Genomic DNA, 18,671 nt, shown 5'->3' on the forward strand with positions numbered 1-18,671 from the left:
AACTTAAGCCTTAGGGAAATAGGCTATCTAGAAAATGAGTGCACTTCAATTGCGCTGTAAAACTGATAGTGGAACTCATAGACTAACCACAAAATTATATGGCAACTCTACGCTACATGACTTAAAGAAAGCTATTAAAGCCGTTTCTGGCATTGCTGAGGATTTTCAGAAGATTCTGTCTGGTTATCCACCGAAGCCAATAGATCTGTCAAACACATCAGCGACTTTGGATAATTTGCGTGTAAAATCTGGTGACACTTTTACTATTGTTAATGTGGAACACAAAATGTCAAAACCTCCAGTTCTTGAACCATCTATGATTCGAAAAGAAGTTCCTGCAGACAATTCTTGTTTATTTTACAGTGTTTATTTTGCCTTGAATGGATATTTATCAGAAAGAGATTACAGCAGGGCAAAGAAGTTTAGAGGAGACATTGCTAATGTGGTTCAATCAAATCCATCCAAATATACTGAGGCATTTCTTGGCAAAGCTCCATCTGAATACAGTATTTGGATACAGTGCGATACATCATGGGGTGGTGGCATAGAGCTTTCAATTCTGTCTGAAATTTATCAAATTGAGATCGCCGCTGTTGACATCCAAACTTTGCGAGTGGACAATTATGGTCAAGATTGTGATTACAAGACAAGAGTATTTCTGTTATATGATGGCATACATTATGACCCGATGTTTTTAGATTCTGGTGATAAAAACCTGCCCATACAAACTATTTTTTCTGTGTCAGATGACCTCGCTTTGGCCAAAGCTTTAAAAATCGCTGAAATTGCCCATTCTGCGCGCCAGTACACCAATGTGGGGAATTTTAAACTACAATGCTTGACCTGTAACACCAGGTTGACTGGACAGAAATCAGCCCAGCAACACGCTAAAGAAACTGGACATGGAAATTTTGGAGAAATATGTTAATAAACCACAGGTCACAATTTCACAACATAGCTATATTTACCTAATGATTAGTGTTATTGCTAAATTTAAAAAAAATGTTCTTGTATGTTCTTCATGCAGATTTTTTCATGTACTTTGTGGTACTGTTGTCTTTTTTAAACATCAGAAGCAAACTTTAGCTTAGTTTTAAGGTTGTGTGCACAGATTTTTTATGTCAAAGTTCTTGCATGTACAAACACACTATGGAAAGGTTCCTGACCTCCTCTACTTTGCAAATTATTATAATTTTCCCTGATGTACTCTGAATGTTATAAGCAGTTTGTTTGAAAGTGGAATATGCATTTTAATACCTACCAGAGCCCCATGAACACAAGTTTTGCACCTGATATCTTATTGTATGTTGGTATAACCATTTAATGAAGAAATCCACCAAAAGATTTACATTATTTGAATGGCGATAGTAATTTGATCATATGAATTTTTGTATGTGTGTAATCCTGGGTACCCTTTTGTACAATTGTCATTGGGAAGATTAACATTTTGTGTGTTGGGTAGTCAATTGCATTTACAATTGGCCTATTTATTATCACTAAAAATGAAGTTTTTAGCAGTTATTTTACCCACTGTTCCTAAGTAATGCTACCTCAGCAGATGTTTTTGAAATTACAAGTATAATATGTAGTTATATAATACAATCTTATATAATACACAGTTACTATACTGTGCTGAGACAGTTGCAATGAATTGCTTTTTGACGTCAGGGAGATTGTGAAAAATAAAATCATTTTCACAGTTCACTGTTTTGGCAAGTAGCAATTATTTTAATAGTGATTAAATGTGATTCTCTTTTTAACATATCGGTAATCCAAGAACACCACAGGATGTGTAAAAGGTGACTACATTTTTACATTTTTGACCTTACGCTATTCACATTAACTGGTTTTGTTACTAGTATTTGATTCAGTTAATTAATGTTCATTTCCAATGCGTGGCATTAGTGAAAATGGACATGAAACATTTTCATTTGCGACTTTGATAAATACTGTTTAAATGATAAGAGATTAGTTTTGAAGACCTAATTTGAAGCTACTTTACTGTACAATATAAATATCTGCATTACTATATCAACAAACGGAAGCCACGTGTGTTCACAGCCACACAGCGTCAGAAAAGAATACGAAGTCAGCTTCCGTTAACAGGTTGCTTTATGGTCGCTTGTCTGCGTTTCCACTAAGCACACCGTCATAGCAGGCTATCAACCGTGAAATAGGATAGGGAGTACCGCACTTTATTATCTTTGTAGGAACAGAAGCCCATGGCTTTTTAAATGAAGATGGACCTCTGGTCTAGTGGGGGTGACCCGGCAAAATGTTTTCTAACTGATCATTTTATCGATCTGTTATCACTTGAATTTTGGTCAGAGATTTCCAGAAGGCAGCTGGCTTTGTTTAACGGAAAAGTATTTTTTCGGGCTATTGTGAAACTTCCGTCCTTCAAAAGTGCTTCATCGCTGTTATCGAGCACCACTTGAAAAACGTATTGGCTTATAGGTCAATGTTTCGGAAATTACTTTACGAAAACGTTTATCACTGTACAAACTACAAATCCATTGCAAGAATATTTAATTCGCAGTGCTATAACAAACGTCTGTTCACGTAAATACATTTCTACATTTGCTTGAATAGTGATCGGACCGGTCAAGTCAATCTTTTTATATCCCTGGCTGACTTACATTAATTAATTATAATTGGTCAATTTGGCAAGATTTTTAAATAGCTTGAGACGAAAAGGTTTTGTTGAAACAGTCTTGCTGAGAAACAAAGTCAATTAACCATAAAGTCAGACGCAAAACGCATTTAGAGATTTTTGGATTTTGGTGCTACGCATTTGATCTAGTAGCGTCACACCATAAACCTTTCTTAAAAATATAAGTAGCCTATAAATATAAACATAAAGCCTGCACCCGTGAGCGCACTCTTTCGGTTATTATTCAAGATTCATGACCATAGGTGAGAAATGGAAGTAAAACTGACTTATAAATTGAGATCATTGCGGGTTTAGAAAGCTCTCACTTCATGACCTCCGAACGTTGAAGATCACGCATGACTGCGCTTGCTTTACCAATTAGGGTGTTTAATAGAGTGTTCTATCTTACGGTGGTCGGACGATTCAACCCACGGACGATTCAACCCCGGACGATTCAACTCGCGGACGATTCAACCCGCGGACGATTCAACCCAGGACCATTCAACCCAGGACCATTCAACCCACGGACGGTTCAACCCGCGGACGATTCAACCCAGGACGATTCAACCCGCGGACGATTCAACCCACGGACGATTCAACCCAGGACGATTCAACCCCGGACGATTCAACCCCGGACGATTCAACCCCGGACGATTCAACCCGCGGAGGATTCAACCCACGGACGATTCAACCCCGGACGATTCAACCCGCGGACGATTCAACCCACGGACGATTCAACCCCGGACGATTCAACCCAGGACGATTCAACCCATTTACAAAAACGTCTACGCAGTTCGTTATCAGGCACGGATGCCGCTTTTACCACTATACCAATACACATCTTGTGTTGAAATAAAAACAAGTTTATGTACCGTGTTGTAACTAGTAGGCCTGCTTAGCGAAAAATAAATAAAGCCTACACGTTGATTAAAATTCAAACCTTAGAAACAACTGTTTGTTGATTGGAATGAAGATTGCACGCAAAAAAAGTCAATATAGTCAATTTTTTTTAACCTGCTCAGAATGCTATCACAAAACAAATTTCAGTCTTGTGCGACGTGTAGTATAGAAGTTATTAGGCCAATATAAAGTCAAAATGTTACCTTAGGTCAAGATACGGTCAATTGTTTCTTTTAGGTCAAAATCTATTAAACTTGTAATTTTGTAATATTATTCTTCCGTTTTTCTCTTTTCTTGTACCGCAAACAATTCCAGTGCCCCAAATTAGAGGCCTACTTTGAACCAAAGCCACCAAGAGAGGGAAGGCCTTTCAGCGCGTCTGGTGACGTCACGATGTGAAGGCATTGCATTGCGTGGGTTGAATCGTCCTAGGTTGAATCGTCCTGGGTTGAATCGTCCGCGGGTTGAATCGTCCGGGTTGAATCGTTCTGGGTTGAATCGTCCGTGGGTTGAATCGTCCGCGGGTTGAATCGTCCGGGGTTGAATCGTCCTGGGTTGAATCGTCCGTGGGTTGAATCGTCCTGGGTTGAATCGTCCGCGGGTTGAAAGGTCCGTGGGTTGAATCGTCCGCGGGTTGAATCGTCCGCGGGTTGAATCGTCCGCGGGTTGAATGGTCCGCGGGTTGAACCGTCCGTGGGTTGAATCGTCCTAGGTTGAATCGTCCTGGGTTGAATCGTCCGTGGGTTGAATCGACCTGGAACCCTATCTTACATCACTCGTGACAGGGTTCAGTGAGAAGCAGAGTACCTCAGTTTTCTATATGCTTATTTTCATCCCGAAGTCATAACAAACAGCTGCAAAACGATCGAGTGCATGTTGAAGACCAGATTCGAAAGAAGCCAGACGAACCAGATCATCTGCAAACAATAAATCACTGATTCTGCTGCTTTTCACCATGACACATTCTTCGCCAAAGCTGTGCCTGTCTATCCAGTTCATGTCTATGAAAAGGAAAGGTCACAGCACATTCCTCTGGCGGAGTACAAAATCCACAGTAAATTGTTATGACTTAATAGCCTACGATTCAAACAGACACAAACTTTAGGGCAATTTTACATTGATTTAATGTCTACTAGTAAGCTACCATCAATACCGTACTCCTGCAGCAATCTCCAGAGCTTATCTTGAGGAAAACGTTCCACGTTGCAAGCCACAATAGTAATTGCATATTTATTCATGTAGCTCAACACTACCAAAATTAATAAACAATACAATATCACCTTGCCTCGCTAAATCACTAACTACGCGACGTCACCATTCACCAATAGCAGGGTGCTTTACCGATCAGCAACCATGTGACGTCTCCAAATGCAAGGTGCTACTCAAAAACAGCAGGCTGAAATTGGTGTCGTCACGAGAAAATTTTAACATTTGCTCAGTTAAAACTGCTATTGTTACTTTTTGTGAAATATTTTTTTAATTATTGTTGCCGACTCATTTGTGTAACTGCAGAAGTGTCGCTGGGAATTTGAGCGATGCCGGTTGGACACTCGGCGATGCTACACTGTCGTTGTTATACGCAAAAGGCATTATGGACGTTTACTCTACAGTTTCAAATTAAAAAAATGCATAACTTCGAAGAAAAATTGCAAAAAGACAAGCTCAGTTATCTGACACCGTACTCAACCCATGGTTAACTGATAATCACCACGTGCCTCGCTTATTCTATTATTATTACGCTATTAATATTTGTTTCCGTTAAATGCGTCTAACGAGGAAAGAACAATCGATTGTATCGTTATTACAGGATGTTGACATCATCTACAAATAGCTTTATTATTGCAAATGGATATATGAAAGGTGAACGCACATATATAACGCAATCACCGCGTTAATAAAGAGCTTGGCACAACAATAAATGTTTAGTAACAGGGATAACTACTTACTACACCATTTCAACGATTAAAGTTAAACGAGTAATTACGCAATGAACTTTAAAAGCATAATATAAACTTACAGCAAACGCATTTAAAATAGGCCAACACTGATCAATAATTCCAATTGTATATGTTGTCGTTAAGACTGTAGAACAAATCGCCTGATTCATGATTTAACTTTCAGATCGCAAATTTGTACAAGTTACTTCAGGCTAAACTTTTAAAACAGAAAACAGTTTTAAAATGGAATCAAAACTTCAACCATTACGCTATATATTATATAAATTAATCGGCTTGGAACACTTCAAACAAAGCAAGAAAATAAAAACTAATTACAAGGAAGACTGTTAAACTGATGAAGCCGTTTTACTCGAAGCTGAAGAGACTGATTATACCTTTGGGCTACCCAGCTTGAGTTACTCAGAGTTTGATATTACTTAATAATACGAAACAGGAATTATATGGAAACTTGTTAAGTTACTTTGAGCTATTCGATATTTTAAGTAAAACCAAGTAGAATTGACAAAATAAACACAAACAAGCAGAAATAGAGATTTATCTTCTTTGAGAAAATGGCAAAATCAGTTATTGAAGAATAAAATCTTCAAGGGGATGCAATTCTGAAGCATTGTGTAGTGCTTCCACAGTTGCAGGTGTGGCTGTATGAAGAAAAAATATGAAAAGTTAAAAAGCTATTATATAATTGGTAATTTCATAAAGAACATCATATCAATGCAGTTTTATTGCAACCTTATAGAGGTTTTAATGTAAATCAACAGATAAAACAATGATACAATGCTCTAAACCAGGGCTGGCCAACCCGCGGCTCTTTGCCCGGTATTATGTGGCTTTTTCGTTCATAATGAACCCCCGAAAGAGAGCACATTTTACCCATTTTAGGCAGATAAATAATACAGAAAAGTAATCTCTACTGGCTAATGTTCAATTGATATTTGCTAAATAATGACTGATTACATCAGATTTCGACCCAGTATAAAGATGATGAAACTGAAACAATATCTGATGCAGTATTATGACGTAATAAGAAACTACGTCATAAATCATAATGTTTATGATGTGGCTCTTTGCGGTTAACACAGTAAGAAGTGAGGCTCTTAGTCTCAGGCTGGTTGGCCACCCCTGCTCTAAACGAAGCAGCAATTAGATTAGACCCACGTAATGGAAAATAAGTTTTTAGTCCACGTTCTCGTTTCGATGCTTCAACCGCCAACTTAAGAGCATCAGCAACACAAATGGACATGCACATTGGTGGCTCTCCAGTTGCTTTAGATCGAAGAATTCCAAGAGGATTTGGTGAATTTTTTAAAAGCTCAATATTCCACTCAATGGGAATATCCTATAGCGAAGCATGTTTACGATATGAAAACATCCAATTTTAACTAGGAAAAATACTATTACGGCAAGATTCCAAAATTAACCTGATGGTAGTAAATTAAAAATTTGAGGCAAATAACTACATAAAATATCACCATTAACAAATCACTTACACATAGAGTTGTAATAACCAATAACATCACATGATGCTATAAAAAAGATTCGCTATAAAAGTTATTTACCTTAGACGTAGGTGGCTTGTACTCCCAGGTACCATTTGTGACAAGTTGGCCAGAGCTTTCGTCATAAATCATCTGTTCACTTGTCCAAAAGCCAATTCCCATCACGAAAGCTCCTTCCACTTGCCCAATATCAACAGACGGATTCAAACTGCACACAAAACAGAAATTTTATTGCTATTGTGCACAATATATGACTTCTCTCACACAATGACATTACATCAATTTTCACACACAAAGCATTCTCTCACACAAGTAATTACATCACACCACTAATTACACCAAAACAGATGCATGACGTCAAACAATAAAAACTAACACAAACCTTATTCCACAATCGAATATTGTGTCCACTTTCAAAATCTGATGCTCCCCTGTCAATACATCATATTCCACCTCAGCACAGGTCACTCCGTAGGTGAAGTAACTTCTTGATCCAAGCGTTGGGCTCCTATACCAAGTGATATGAGCATGAATGACCTCAATATCAGTGCTAGTTAGTCTTTTATACAGTAATTGAGAACAAATTCACAATGAGAAATAGATTTAGGTACAGACATCAGATATCTCTCGTTTCATAATGACAACACAGGCAAACATAAAACATGGAAATATTGCTTTGAAACTTGTCAATAATTCACTGGTCAACAAAAATTTTGTTGCATTTCTACCAACACTTGTTCTTACCTAGTTTGGGGGCGCTGAATCCGAATCTGACCTTAGTTTTTTTCTGCAAGGTCTAGATTTTTTGCAAATCGAGATTTTTTATTTTATCTTTACTAAATTCAAATTTTCTGAAAAATTACATGATTTGTCAAATGACGTTCTTGCTTATAGTCGAATAACCAACCTCAAAACAAAAATAGATTCCCAGAAATTATTGTGTTACCACTAGCAATTGTATTTACAGACAATTAGGCACCAAATGTTTGAAAAAATGTAACAAAGAACATTTTTGCTGGTAAAATACATGTAATAAGCGAGTTTTTTTTGCAAAATGACATTGAAAAGAATGATGGCAATCCACAGTATTAACTTAAAGCTATCGATGAAAAGATGCAAAAAATTCAATTATTCTACAAGCCCGGAAAAAATTTCCTCTTATAACTTCTGCGTTTGTACGCTTTTTGAGGACAGTCACGTTTGATGCCCCAACAATAATCCGCCATCATATGTCGATCCCACCGACCTTGGTAGCGTTCTTCCCCTGTCATGAGATCCAGGTGGAAACGCTCTCCCTGTTCACCACTGACAGCCCCAAGGTTTTCAGGGAATTTGTCCAGGTGGCTGTACAGGAAATGTACTTTTATGCTCATGTTGCATCCTAAATCACGAAACCCTGAGAGCATCTTGAATACAAGTGTTTCATAGTTTGGAGCCTTTCTGGTGCCGAGGAAGTTCTTTATAACATCTACAAAAGATAGCCATGCAGCTTTCTCCTGGACATTCATTTTCTGAATGAAGTTTTTGTCACGAATAAGTGTAGGTATCTGTAGTCCATCAAACACTCCTGCTTTAATTTTATCATATGACAAAGCAGGGAAAGTATAAAGAAGATGATGAAAGGATTCATTGTCAGGATTTAGACCTTTCACAAACTGTGTCATGAGACCTAGTTTGATGTGCAGGGGCGGAAAAACAATTTTGTCTCTGCTTACGATTGGGTTGTGTGTTACATTAGGCATGCCAGTTTGAAATGTTTCACGTAAGGGCCACTCCTTCTGTGTCCAATGTTTTTCACGTGCTCTGCTGTCCCACATGCATAGATAACATGGAAATTTAGTGTATCCTCTTTGCTGACCTAGCAGAAAACTAACCATTTTGAGGTCAACACAAATGATCCAGTTGTGCTCATGATATCTGAGCAAATCCATAACAATTCTAATGTCATCATGCCATTCCTTCAAGACAGTGGAGTGACCAACTGTAACAGCTCCATAAACATTTCCATTGTGTAAAAGGACACACTTGAGGCTGCGCTTGGAACTGTCCAAAAACAATCGCTATTCTCCTGGATCATACGAGGAGATACCCAATTGTCCGAGAAGACCAGGTATATCGTTGCAATATACCAGCTTATTTTCCTCTGAAAAATAGGGAAGAAAGAGTTCTTCTCTTTTTCGAAAAAAAGGATACCTTTACAGATTGATCTAGAACAGGCATGTGCAACCTTTTTCACTGGAGGGCCAAATACAAAATTTTGAATGACAACGCGGGCCACATGATTTTTTCAGAAAAAATTAGTATCATAAAACGACTTTCCTATGCAGTTTATATAGTTAAGAAATAGATTTAATTTAGTCCACGACACGAAAATGCGAAAATTTCGAAAATTTCCATTGCTTTGATGTAAACTGCATCAAATAGTGATGGCTAGTATGAACTTCTAACATTTTGCTGAGCACCACGCGGGCCGCTTGGAACAACCTGGCGGGCCGCACTGCGGCCCGCGGGCCACTGGTTGCACATGTCTGATCTAGAACCTGTTTTTCCTTGATTCTGGAGTCTAAGAGCTCAGCTGCTTGCTTGGGCAAATCTAAATCACGCACTAAGTCATTCAGTTCTGATTGGTTAAAATGCTGAAAAGCTACTCTGGTTTCACAAGAAGAGTGTTCAGATTCTGTATCTGTTCTTTTATACTCCATTTCCATAACCTCTTCCCTTTCCGATTCAGTTTCCTCATCTTCAGAAAATGTAAAACCACTAAAGACTAGAGGAGGGAATCTATCAGAGTGCGGAACGGGTCATATAGCTGATGGTATACTTGGATAATAAAGCATTTGTCGGCTCTTCCTGCCAACACCTTTTATATTTACCATGCAAAAGTAGCAGTCAGTCGTGTGATCTTGGGGTTCATGCCACACCATTGAAATGCCAAAAGGCAGACACTTCCGCTTTCCTTTTGTCCAGTCTCTGAGCATTTCTTCGCAGTTTTGGCACACAATATGTGGAGACCATTTCATATCTTGATCGCCAAGATGGATGTCAAAGTAAGCTCTGTAGGCACGCTTCACGAATGATGTTATATTTCGTCTTTGACGAGAAAGCGTGTACACACCACAGATATAACAAAATGAATCAGGTTTATTTTTGCATTTACGTCTACTAGAAGAAGCCATGACCTGAAAAATATATGTGCTTAACTGTGGAACAGAGGTTTACCACATACAACCAAAAAGAATAAAAAACCACGGTTCTAATTAAGGCTACCAGCAGACGAGTGTAAAATAGAGCTTATAGCCTATCCTACAGCATCTATCCGCAATACCTCACAGCCTCACTATAATCAAATTGCCTAACTTCTTCAAACGCCCTTAAACAGCAGTAGGCTAAACTTAAAAGAGCTGCAAAGCTTCTATCTGAAACACTGGTACTGTACCATACAGAGAACGCACACGAAATATGCGCCAGAAACGAAAAAATTTAAATTGTCGATTGCATGAAAACTAGAGCATGCATAAAGAAACTGATTGCAGATTTGAAATCAGCATCCCAAAATTGTGTAGAATCAGTTAAAAAACCTCATGCAACAAGAAACAAAAAAAAAATGTTGACCAGTGATATAATCGAAATAAACACCCACATGTGTGACACTGTGAGATCTACATCTTCACTGTAGCACTTCGCTATTAAATTTTTCCACGTAACATCTTTCCTCATCTTTGCTCTGATAGGTTCAATTCTAGAATTCAGAACCTCACAACATCCAATAACAGACTGTGAAACATACACACAGCAATTTGGCATTACCCACAAGAGCAAAATGCATTTTATTATGTTATATTAAACATATTTAATGAGGAGTTACTCAATAGTATGCATGCATCCAGATTACAACAAGCTAGCATTGTATGCAAAGCAAAAAATTTTCAAATCACCTTGCATGTCGCTTCACTGGTCATACTACCACCAGTAAAATCGCTGTTTGGGCCAGTCAATGTGCTCGCTCGTTGTACAGAAATTAAATCCATAGAAATTCCAAGCTTGTAAGCTGCCACTTGGGTAACCTGCAAGAAAAACATTTTGAAAACATTTACATTCAAGTACAACCTTCACATATGTTGCCTATTGAAGGAGTACCAAGGTATGCGTAAAACATGATCAAACAAGTTCTTTTTACAGCTTACATGCCAATAGAAAACAGGCAAGAAATTCTGTATTGTTTTGATGTACCTTTGTGTTAATTCCCTGGCCACATTCAATTCCACCATGAGATATAACCACAGAGCCATCATTGGCATAAACAGCCATTAACACAGAGTATTTAAATAGACCCAAGTCCAATCTGGAACGTATCACAAAACACAAGGCAAAAAATAAATACAAAGTGCTTAAAGCAGTAAGAATTCAACAAAAAAATTAAACACCAAAACCTTAAGAACATAACTGTTACACATGTATGTTATATAAAACATTTTTCCTACTTATATTTCATTGGACTTATGGCAATGCCTTTCTTTTTCCATTTATTTGTTTCATTGAATGCTTCAATGTTTTGTTGCCGCTTCCTCACATTGCATTTGTCCAACAGATCTAAAATTTATTTCGAAACCCATGTTTTTGTGCATGGTTGAACATTTCTAATAACATACAGAGATTAATGAACACTGGAATTGTTTGAATTCGGGTAAATTTTACTTTGATAGATGTCTCTAATCTGGCAATACATAAGAACAGTTCCCTTCAGATTGGTTTGTCCTTTCTTGTAGAGGTTGGCAAACTTCACATCAATGGCATCTTTTCCAAGGAAAGATGCAACATGTTCCATCATCAGATCTGCATGTGCAGTCATCTGCAAGCTTCCTATAGTTAAAAGAAAGTGCCAGTCAATTACTTAAAAATTATAATAATTTCTAATTAGCATATGATCCTATTTGACAAACTGTTACAATAATCTCAAGTTGGGTTTTACGTGAACAAAAAGAGTTTATTTGTGGCACATAACAAAGCATCTAAAACAAACACAGTTGCACATCAATCAAAAGAAATCTTATACATATCGGTGAGTTCAAAAAAACAGTTACCTGGCGCACGACACCAAGTAGTAGACGGTATATTGGTCTTGCAAACGTAAGACTTATATCTTCGATTGGGACAGTAATATGCTACAACACATTTTACCGATATAAGTAATGCTAACAATAGTACTGGTAAATACAATGTATTGCTCTTATTTGTTACTATATTTATTTATAAGAAAGCTTTAAAGCAGGGTAGAAAACATGTATAAAATAAATCTTTTTAGCATAAATATTTTCACCACTGTCAGCAAACAATTCCACAGTTGTTGGATCATCGACTTCAGCCTCAAAAACAGAAGCTCCACTGTTTCCATATAACTGGCAATCTACTCCTTCCATTATTCCATTGTCATTAAACCCTAACAAAATTTAGAAACAGATCTAAAGCACAGTAAATTTAAGCGCAAAACATAAAATTTTTATTTTGAAAATGAAATCAATGCTCTTGAGCTGTCTTTAGTAGGCAGGTTAGAGCAGGGTTTCCAAAACTTTTTGGGCCACGAATCCTTATTTATGAAACTGATATTTTTTTGGAGCTCAGCCTTATGTCATGTCAAATTTTTCTGAGCAACCGGCACGGAAGGAAATGCAGAACAAAAAATAAATAACATCAATGGGATGGATGAGGTTGCTTATACAATAGCAAAAGCTTACAAAATCATTTCAATTACGAATCACTGTGGCAATTGTCTATTTTTAAATTTTATCACATCGTCATGGAACCCAGTGGTCCGCAGACCCTAGTTTGGGAAACCCTGGGATAGAGAACTCTGTATACCACTTCCCTTTAACTATACAGTAATATCCCAGTTAAGCTTGCAACATTTGATTAAAAAAATATACATTCGTTTTCTACAGCAATTTATTGGTACTTACAGTAAATTCAACAGGTCAACTTGTGACTAAAAAAGTTAAAGTCATACTAAAATTCAGGATTTAAACATTTGTAAAAGGACTACCAAAGCCCCCATTCGGTCAGATTGCTATAAATATGATTATATACAAATTGCGTTTGTTGCAGGCTACTTACAAAAAAAATAAGTTACAGCAGTTACAGCACCCATCACTCGTAAATGGTTACCAATAGGTACCTTCAGTTTTGCTGATACATACTTTACAGAATAATACACCTATATAGCTACTGTATTTACAAAAACATAATCGCTATTTACAAAACTTTGCACAAACTGTTCAGAGTAAAGTTGCAAACTTAACCAGGATGTTACTGTTTTTTAACAATACGATAGATCACTTCATCTTACATATGCAAATGGAAAATAAATGTGCAAGGTAAATACTTCTCAAAGTTCAGTAAATGCATCAAAACCTAATTAACAAGCAAAATACTGTGCAGTAATCACATCATCCCACCTAATCTGTACTTGATAGTGTAGGGAACGCGGGAACCAAATGTGGACATGCAAGTTTTAAGATCAGCATGAAATCGAACTGGTCTACGGGTAACATATGAACCCAATGTAGCTGCTGCCGCTGAAATGAGCGAATTTGTGGCCTTCCCCCCATAAGCTCCACCAATTCTCTTCGTTGTGATCTCAATTCTGAGTAAATATGTGACACAAGATATACTGAGACTTCTAATAGTCAAATACCAAGGACTGCCATAGGTCAAGGTATGAGGGATTATTATAACAACACCTGCTAAAACGTATATATTCATGCAGAAGAATGTTACTTGTTCTGAGATACACCAAATGCATAAGATATGACATTTTGAATATAAATATGAGCTTGTGAGGCCGAATCCAACGTAAATCCTCCCTCCTCTGTGCATTCAGCCCGGCAAATTTGAGTTTCCATGTAGAAGTGATACTGTGAGCCCATGTTAAACTCACCACTTACCTAAACAAAGTGTTTATTGCAGTAAACAATCAAATCATGCCATAAATCAGCATTCCCACTTACACTGCACAAACAAAACTATATGAAGCACAGTTGCATGATTTTAATTGCCCTAATTTGAGCCTTTCATGAACTGCTTAACACAAATTGAAATGGTTTGCTTAGATACCACATGCTTGGCCTTCTTTAGGGCTTCATCTGGATTGCCCATTTCAACTGGTGGTACAACATCTGGATAAAAAGATGCCTGGGTAATTGCATCCTGTGTCGTCAGAATAGGTTTCTGAATGTTTTTGTAAGTAACTTTCACTGCCTTAGCAATAAGCACTGACTGCTCCCATGTTTCTGAAAAGTATAGTTTATGGTGTAATGCTACACTATAGCTTGGCAATATCTAATATATCATTTATGTATCTTTGATCTTTTAGTTGGACATGTTTCTGGATAACCTGCTATCACCAAAGCAACAGGTTGCCCAGCAAAATCGACATGACTTGTAGCTATGATAGGCTGTGATGTATCAAATGGATACAAATAAGTGTTTTGAATTTCAGATGGAAAATTGTCGCCTAAAAAGAAATGTAAAAAGATTTACAAGTTTTAAGAATTTTTACAGAGCCCCTGATACATTCTATACGAAAAGAAGCTAATTGCTGTACCTGTGACGATAGCTACAAAGCTCGGCATTTGTTTGGCAAGGGAATCATCAATATTATCAATGTCTGCATTGGGCACTTCAGATAAAACAAAGGTACAGAATAATTCATCATTGCTTGGCACGCGGTCGCTGATGTATTGGGCCTCACCAGATGCCTGTGATGTGATAAATAAAAAACTGAAAGATAGATTGTAACAAAATAACAAGTTTTTTGAATCACTTGGTTCATCATGTTGCCAAGCATTACTACATGCTGCAGTGTTTTTTGTAGAACCCTGTGTGTTATCTTAAAGCCACAATGATGAACTAATCGAGTTAACATTAAATACTTAATCCGCCAAAGATGTCACAATATTAAGAAGAAGACAATTTAAAACTATGATGTCAGTTTCACATTAAACCTGAAGGATTCCAGAAAGTTTTGGAACTTCTTTCGACACTGGGTAAGTTGTTTCATCTGTTGTAAATGTCTGCATTCCTTTCGAAACAGGTCGCACCAGTGGGTAAACTCCACTTTCTATACCAGGACCAAGTTTGCTGGGATTGCAAAGGGACAAATAGAACTGCAAAAAATTAGCTTTATCATCAGCGAAGATAAACTTAAATATTTATTGAAGCCTAAGTAAATAGAACAAAATTGATATAACAACATCACAAGACCAAGTCCAGCCATATCAGCAAACATTTTACTTTGTAAAACAAACCCAAGGCCAGGTTTCGTTTGTATTCTGAGGTCCCAGTTTGCTTGATTTGATCAGAAAGCAGGTTAAGTGCATCTGCAAAATAAAGAGTACTCAAGCACAAGAATGTTAACACATGTCAAATAATTTGTTCACGTGACTACAGCAGCGATTAGAAAAATTTATCAGTTTTTTGTGTAATTGGTTGCCAGTGCTGAAAGTTGTAAGGGTTACCCCTATGACAGGATTTAATGAGCCAATATAATACACGAGAATTTTATTGACATTACCTTTGAGAGTTTCACTGACAATTGATTTCCCTTTGAGGAACTCTTCCGTTTTTACTGCCCTTGCAAATGTTGGGCTAATTCCACCAAATACTGCTGTAAACTGTAAAATTTGACTTTGATCTTCCGACAACTCAGCAAAAAATGCAGCATTCACATACGCATGAGCATTCTGCACAAATGTAATAAGATTCACATGAATAGACGTTCGATGCAGTTTTAGTGGGAATGGGGTTATCTGTCTATTGAAAAGAGGCACAATGTCAGATTACATTACGATTCACACAAAATACTTAACACAAAGTATTTCGTGTCATGCCATGCCTATTGTAAGCTGCATTAAAAACTCTTTAAATTTTAACAACAAACCTGAGAACGTGGCATGACTTTGTATGTTTTCATTTTGAATTGCTTGCCAGTTAGTTTAGGAATGGTAATAGAAATAATCAACTGCCAAAAATATTAATAAATAAAAATATGAAATAATACAAGTAATATATTAGTTATCTTAAGATATCTAGTATAATTCATATAAAACTTTACACTCAAAAAGTTACTTAACATGTCACAATCCAAGAATTAGGTTTTATTCATGACAAAAACTTCACATTTTATCTTTGAAATTTGATTCCTTATGCATATCTCAATTAACACACCCTCAAATGCAGGTTTGCTAGAAAGTTCTTTGCAAAAAAAATAAAATTGCGGAAGATAGTGAGCAACTTCACTTTCTTACGTCAGAACTCAAAGCAACACAAACCGCCATTAACAACCAATTTTTATGTTTGGCAATTTTCTATGTTTGGTGAATGTATCAAAGATTGGTCAATGACAGTGCTTGACTCATGTGATAAACTTTAGAACTGGCATTATTAGGATACCTTATCCGTAAGATGAAGTAATGTTGAACCATCAGCTGCAAAAACAGTGTGAGTAGAATATTCATCCGCAACAATATCATAAACTTTAACTTTTGCCTTGGCCGCTTCCAACAAAACACAAACGTCAGATGGAAATTCAGGATGTTGACATTTCAAGGCAACATTACCAGCCCAAGATCCAGCCTACATATTATATACAAAAATATGCTATGTTCACATGACATATTAATGATATGAGATAAAACTATAAACATGAATTACAGACATACTATATGCAAATTATGTATATTATCAGCACTAAACTGTTTGACAGCAGATAGTCCAGTAACTGCATAAACTATCTGATTAATCCCATTCATTCAGATTTCATAGTTTATTTGTACTATGTGACAATAATTCATAATAAAAGTTAGTATGATCAAACAATGCCTCACATTTCTCACAGGAACACTGGCTACTTTCTTCAAATGCTTTGCTATTGGTTCAAAGGTCACTGATTCTGAGGATCGTTTTGTCAATGTTTTCAAAATTTCATTCAAGGTGACTGCAGCACCAAAATCGATGCTGTCACCATGGTTGTCAATACTTCGAAGAACCGGCAATTGCCCAATGTCAATCATAAAGGCATATGATGATGTCAGTTTGTATACTCCTGACAAAATAGAAGACATCTTTTGAAATAGAAATTTAGATGATGGACTCTAAATCGTAGGTCACAGAATATCTATAAAAGTTTGAAATATATATATAGCATAATGATTTTGATTCAATGGCAAAAAAACGATACAAAACTAGCATTAATGTATGGACCTGAGCCAGTATTCCCGGATATTAATCGCCAGGATCGTTTCTCCAAAATCAACTCCTGCAGGAATGATTTCAATTCTGAAATAGATGATGGTCGAATCCAAGTAGTAGAATCCCCTGCAAGCTGAATTGGACGCAGGTCACCTAATCTCATTTTCTGCTTCTTTGCACACTCAGTTGTGGTTAAATCCTTTCAAAAATAATTGGTAATATGAAAGGTTTCATAAAATTTATTCTCGGCTGACAAAATTTCAAAATAAATATTATACGCAATATAATGTACATCCGAGACCTCTATATCTTGACATTTATCCCTCAATGATGAATCTGCATCACAAGCAAAGCATTTCATTGCATCAAGTATTGAACGATATCCCGTACATCGGCAAATATGACCATCAAAATTATCTTCAATAGTTTGTTGATTTGGGGATTCCTCCTCTTCCAGCAAGCTTTATAAAAACATTTTACTGTGACTTATTAAGAGCTCAATTAACATTCTATTAAACAAAACAACAACATGTGACACACTAACTTATGACAAGCAAAAATAGGAAATTAAGGATCCAGTCTAGTAGGATCAGTAAAAATCTACAACATAAAGCTCTAAGCAGATATATAAATATTACCTATGCATTGACATCACGAAACCAGGGGTGCAATAACCACACTGACTTGCACCAAACTCAGCAACCCGAGACTGAATTTTATTAAAACCTTTTCTTTGTGATCCGATGCCTTCAACAGTGGTTATTTGGCACCCATCCACTGAACACAAGGGCAGCAAGCACTGTCACAACATGTTCAAATAAGAAATCTTCCAAGCAAAATGAATTTAACAAAGATACAGTAAACTTCAAAGTTAATTACATTGAACACTTACAGAGTTAACTGCTTTAGCTGAATCCAATGGACGTTGGAGTGCGACAACGCAACATCCACAGCCTCCTTCTCCACACATAATCTTGGTGCCAGTTAAACCTGGCTGTGAACGAAGCCATGAATTGAAACTGGAACTTGGATTTGGATTACTGACAAAATATTCCTTTTGATTCACAAAAAAGGAAATTGCATTATTGCTAGCCATGGTTAAACATAAGCATTTACGCCAATTCTGCAAAAAATAAAAGCGATTAACATCGGTTGCCTATTACCCGACTCGCCAGTTTTTGACACTGAGCAAAATCTTTACAATTCAATGCCCAGAACAATAATAATTTAAATAAAAATCAAAGTGGGTCAAAAATTTCCATTGTTAAGTATATAGACAGTCGAAAAAACCTTGCCACCGAGACAGTAACTCCGAAAGGGTATATTGGTTTTTAGGATAAGTTTAAAGCAGTGGTTTCGAGATCGTCCATGGACACTTGAAAACGGACGATTTTTGCGTATGCGTCCATGGACGATTTTAGG

At 36.9% G+C, this 18,671-nt stretch overlaps 2 protein-coding genes across 2 annotated transcripts; one reads left to right on the plus strand and one right to left on the minus strand.

Annotated features, from left to right (window-relative positions):
- The first annotated feature begins 30 nt into the window (after positions 1 to 30).
- LOC143449534 (ubiquitin thioesterase OTU1-like) lies at positions 31 to 1,702 on the plus strand. The gene has a single exon (XM_076949772.1). It carries the CDS (start codon positions 35 to 37, stop codon positions 926 to 928), a length of 894 nt encoding a protein of 297 aa, XP_076805887.1. The 5' UTR covers positions 31 to 34; the 3' UTR covers positions 929 to 1,702.
- A 3,664-nt stretch (positions 1,703 to 5,366) lies between these two features.
- On the minus strand, positions 5,367 to 18,368 carry LOC143448854 (uncharacterized). The gene is made up of 26 exons (XM_076948771.1): positions 18,142 to 18,368; positions 17,888 to 18,048; positions 17,551 to 17,710; positions 17,262 to 17,448; positions 16,886 to 17,103; positions 16,452 to 16,634; positions 15,940 to 16,020; positions 15,574 to 15,742; positions 15,294 to 15,379; positions 15,005 to 15,166; positions 14,605 to 14,758; positions 14,395 to 14,514; positions 14,115 to 14,290; positions 13,779 to 13,945; positions 13,457 to 13,644; positions 12,325 to 12,444; positions 12,089 to 12,169; positions 11,703 to 11,867; positions 11,489 to 11,597; positions 11,238 to 11,349; positions 10,943 to 11,071; positions 10,648 to 10,781; positions 7,390 to 7,515; positions 7,068 to 7,215; positions 6,667 to 6,847; positions 5,367 to 6,149 (listed from the first exon to the last, which is right to left on the minus strand). The coding sequence occupies exons 1-26, from the start codon at positions 18,343 to 18,345 to the stop codon at positions 6,076 to 6,078; spliced, it is 3,795 nt and encodes a 1,264-aa protein (XP_076804886.1). The 5' UTR covers positions 18,346 to 18,368; the 3' UTR covers positions 5,367 to 6,075.
- Positions 18,369 to 18,671: the final 303 nt, after the last annotated feature.

The sequence above is a fragment of the Clavelina lepadiformis genome, chromosome 3, assembly GCF_947623445.1.
Source record: "Clavelina lepadiformis chromosome 3, kaClaLepa1.1, whole genome shotgun sequence".
NCBI classification, from domain to species: Eukaryota; Metazoa; Chordata; class Ascidiacea; order Aplousobranchia; family Clavelinidae; genus Clavelina; species Clavelina lepadiformis.

What these genes read in the sequence shown, in the direction of transcription:
- LOC143449534 (XM_076949772.1), top strand. Translation starts at nt 35, where the DNA reads ATGAGTGCACTTCAATTGCGCTGTAAAACTGATAGTGGAACTCATAGA.
- LOC143448854 (XM_076948771.1), bottom strand. Translation starts at nt 18,345, where the DNA reads ATGGCTAGCAATAATGCAATTTCCTTTTTTGTGAATCAAAAGGAATAT. An exon ending in CCAGTGTTCCTGTGAGAAAT is followed by an intron (nt 16,635 to 16,885) that starts GTGAGGCATTGT and finishes TATAATATGTAG; the next exon opens with GCTGGATCTTGGGCTGGTAA. An exon ending in CACTATCAAGTACAGATTAG is followed by an intron (nt 12,445 to 13,456) that starts GTGGGATGATGT and finishes AAATTTTGTTAG; the next exon opens with GGTTTAATGACAATGGAATA.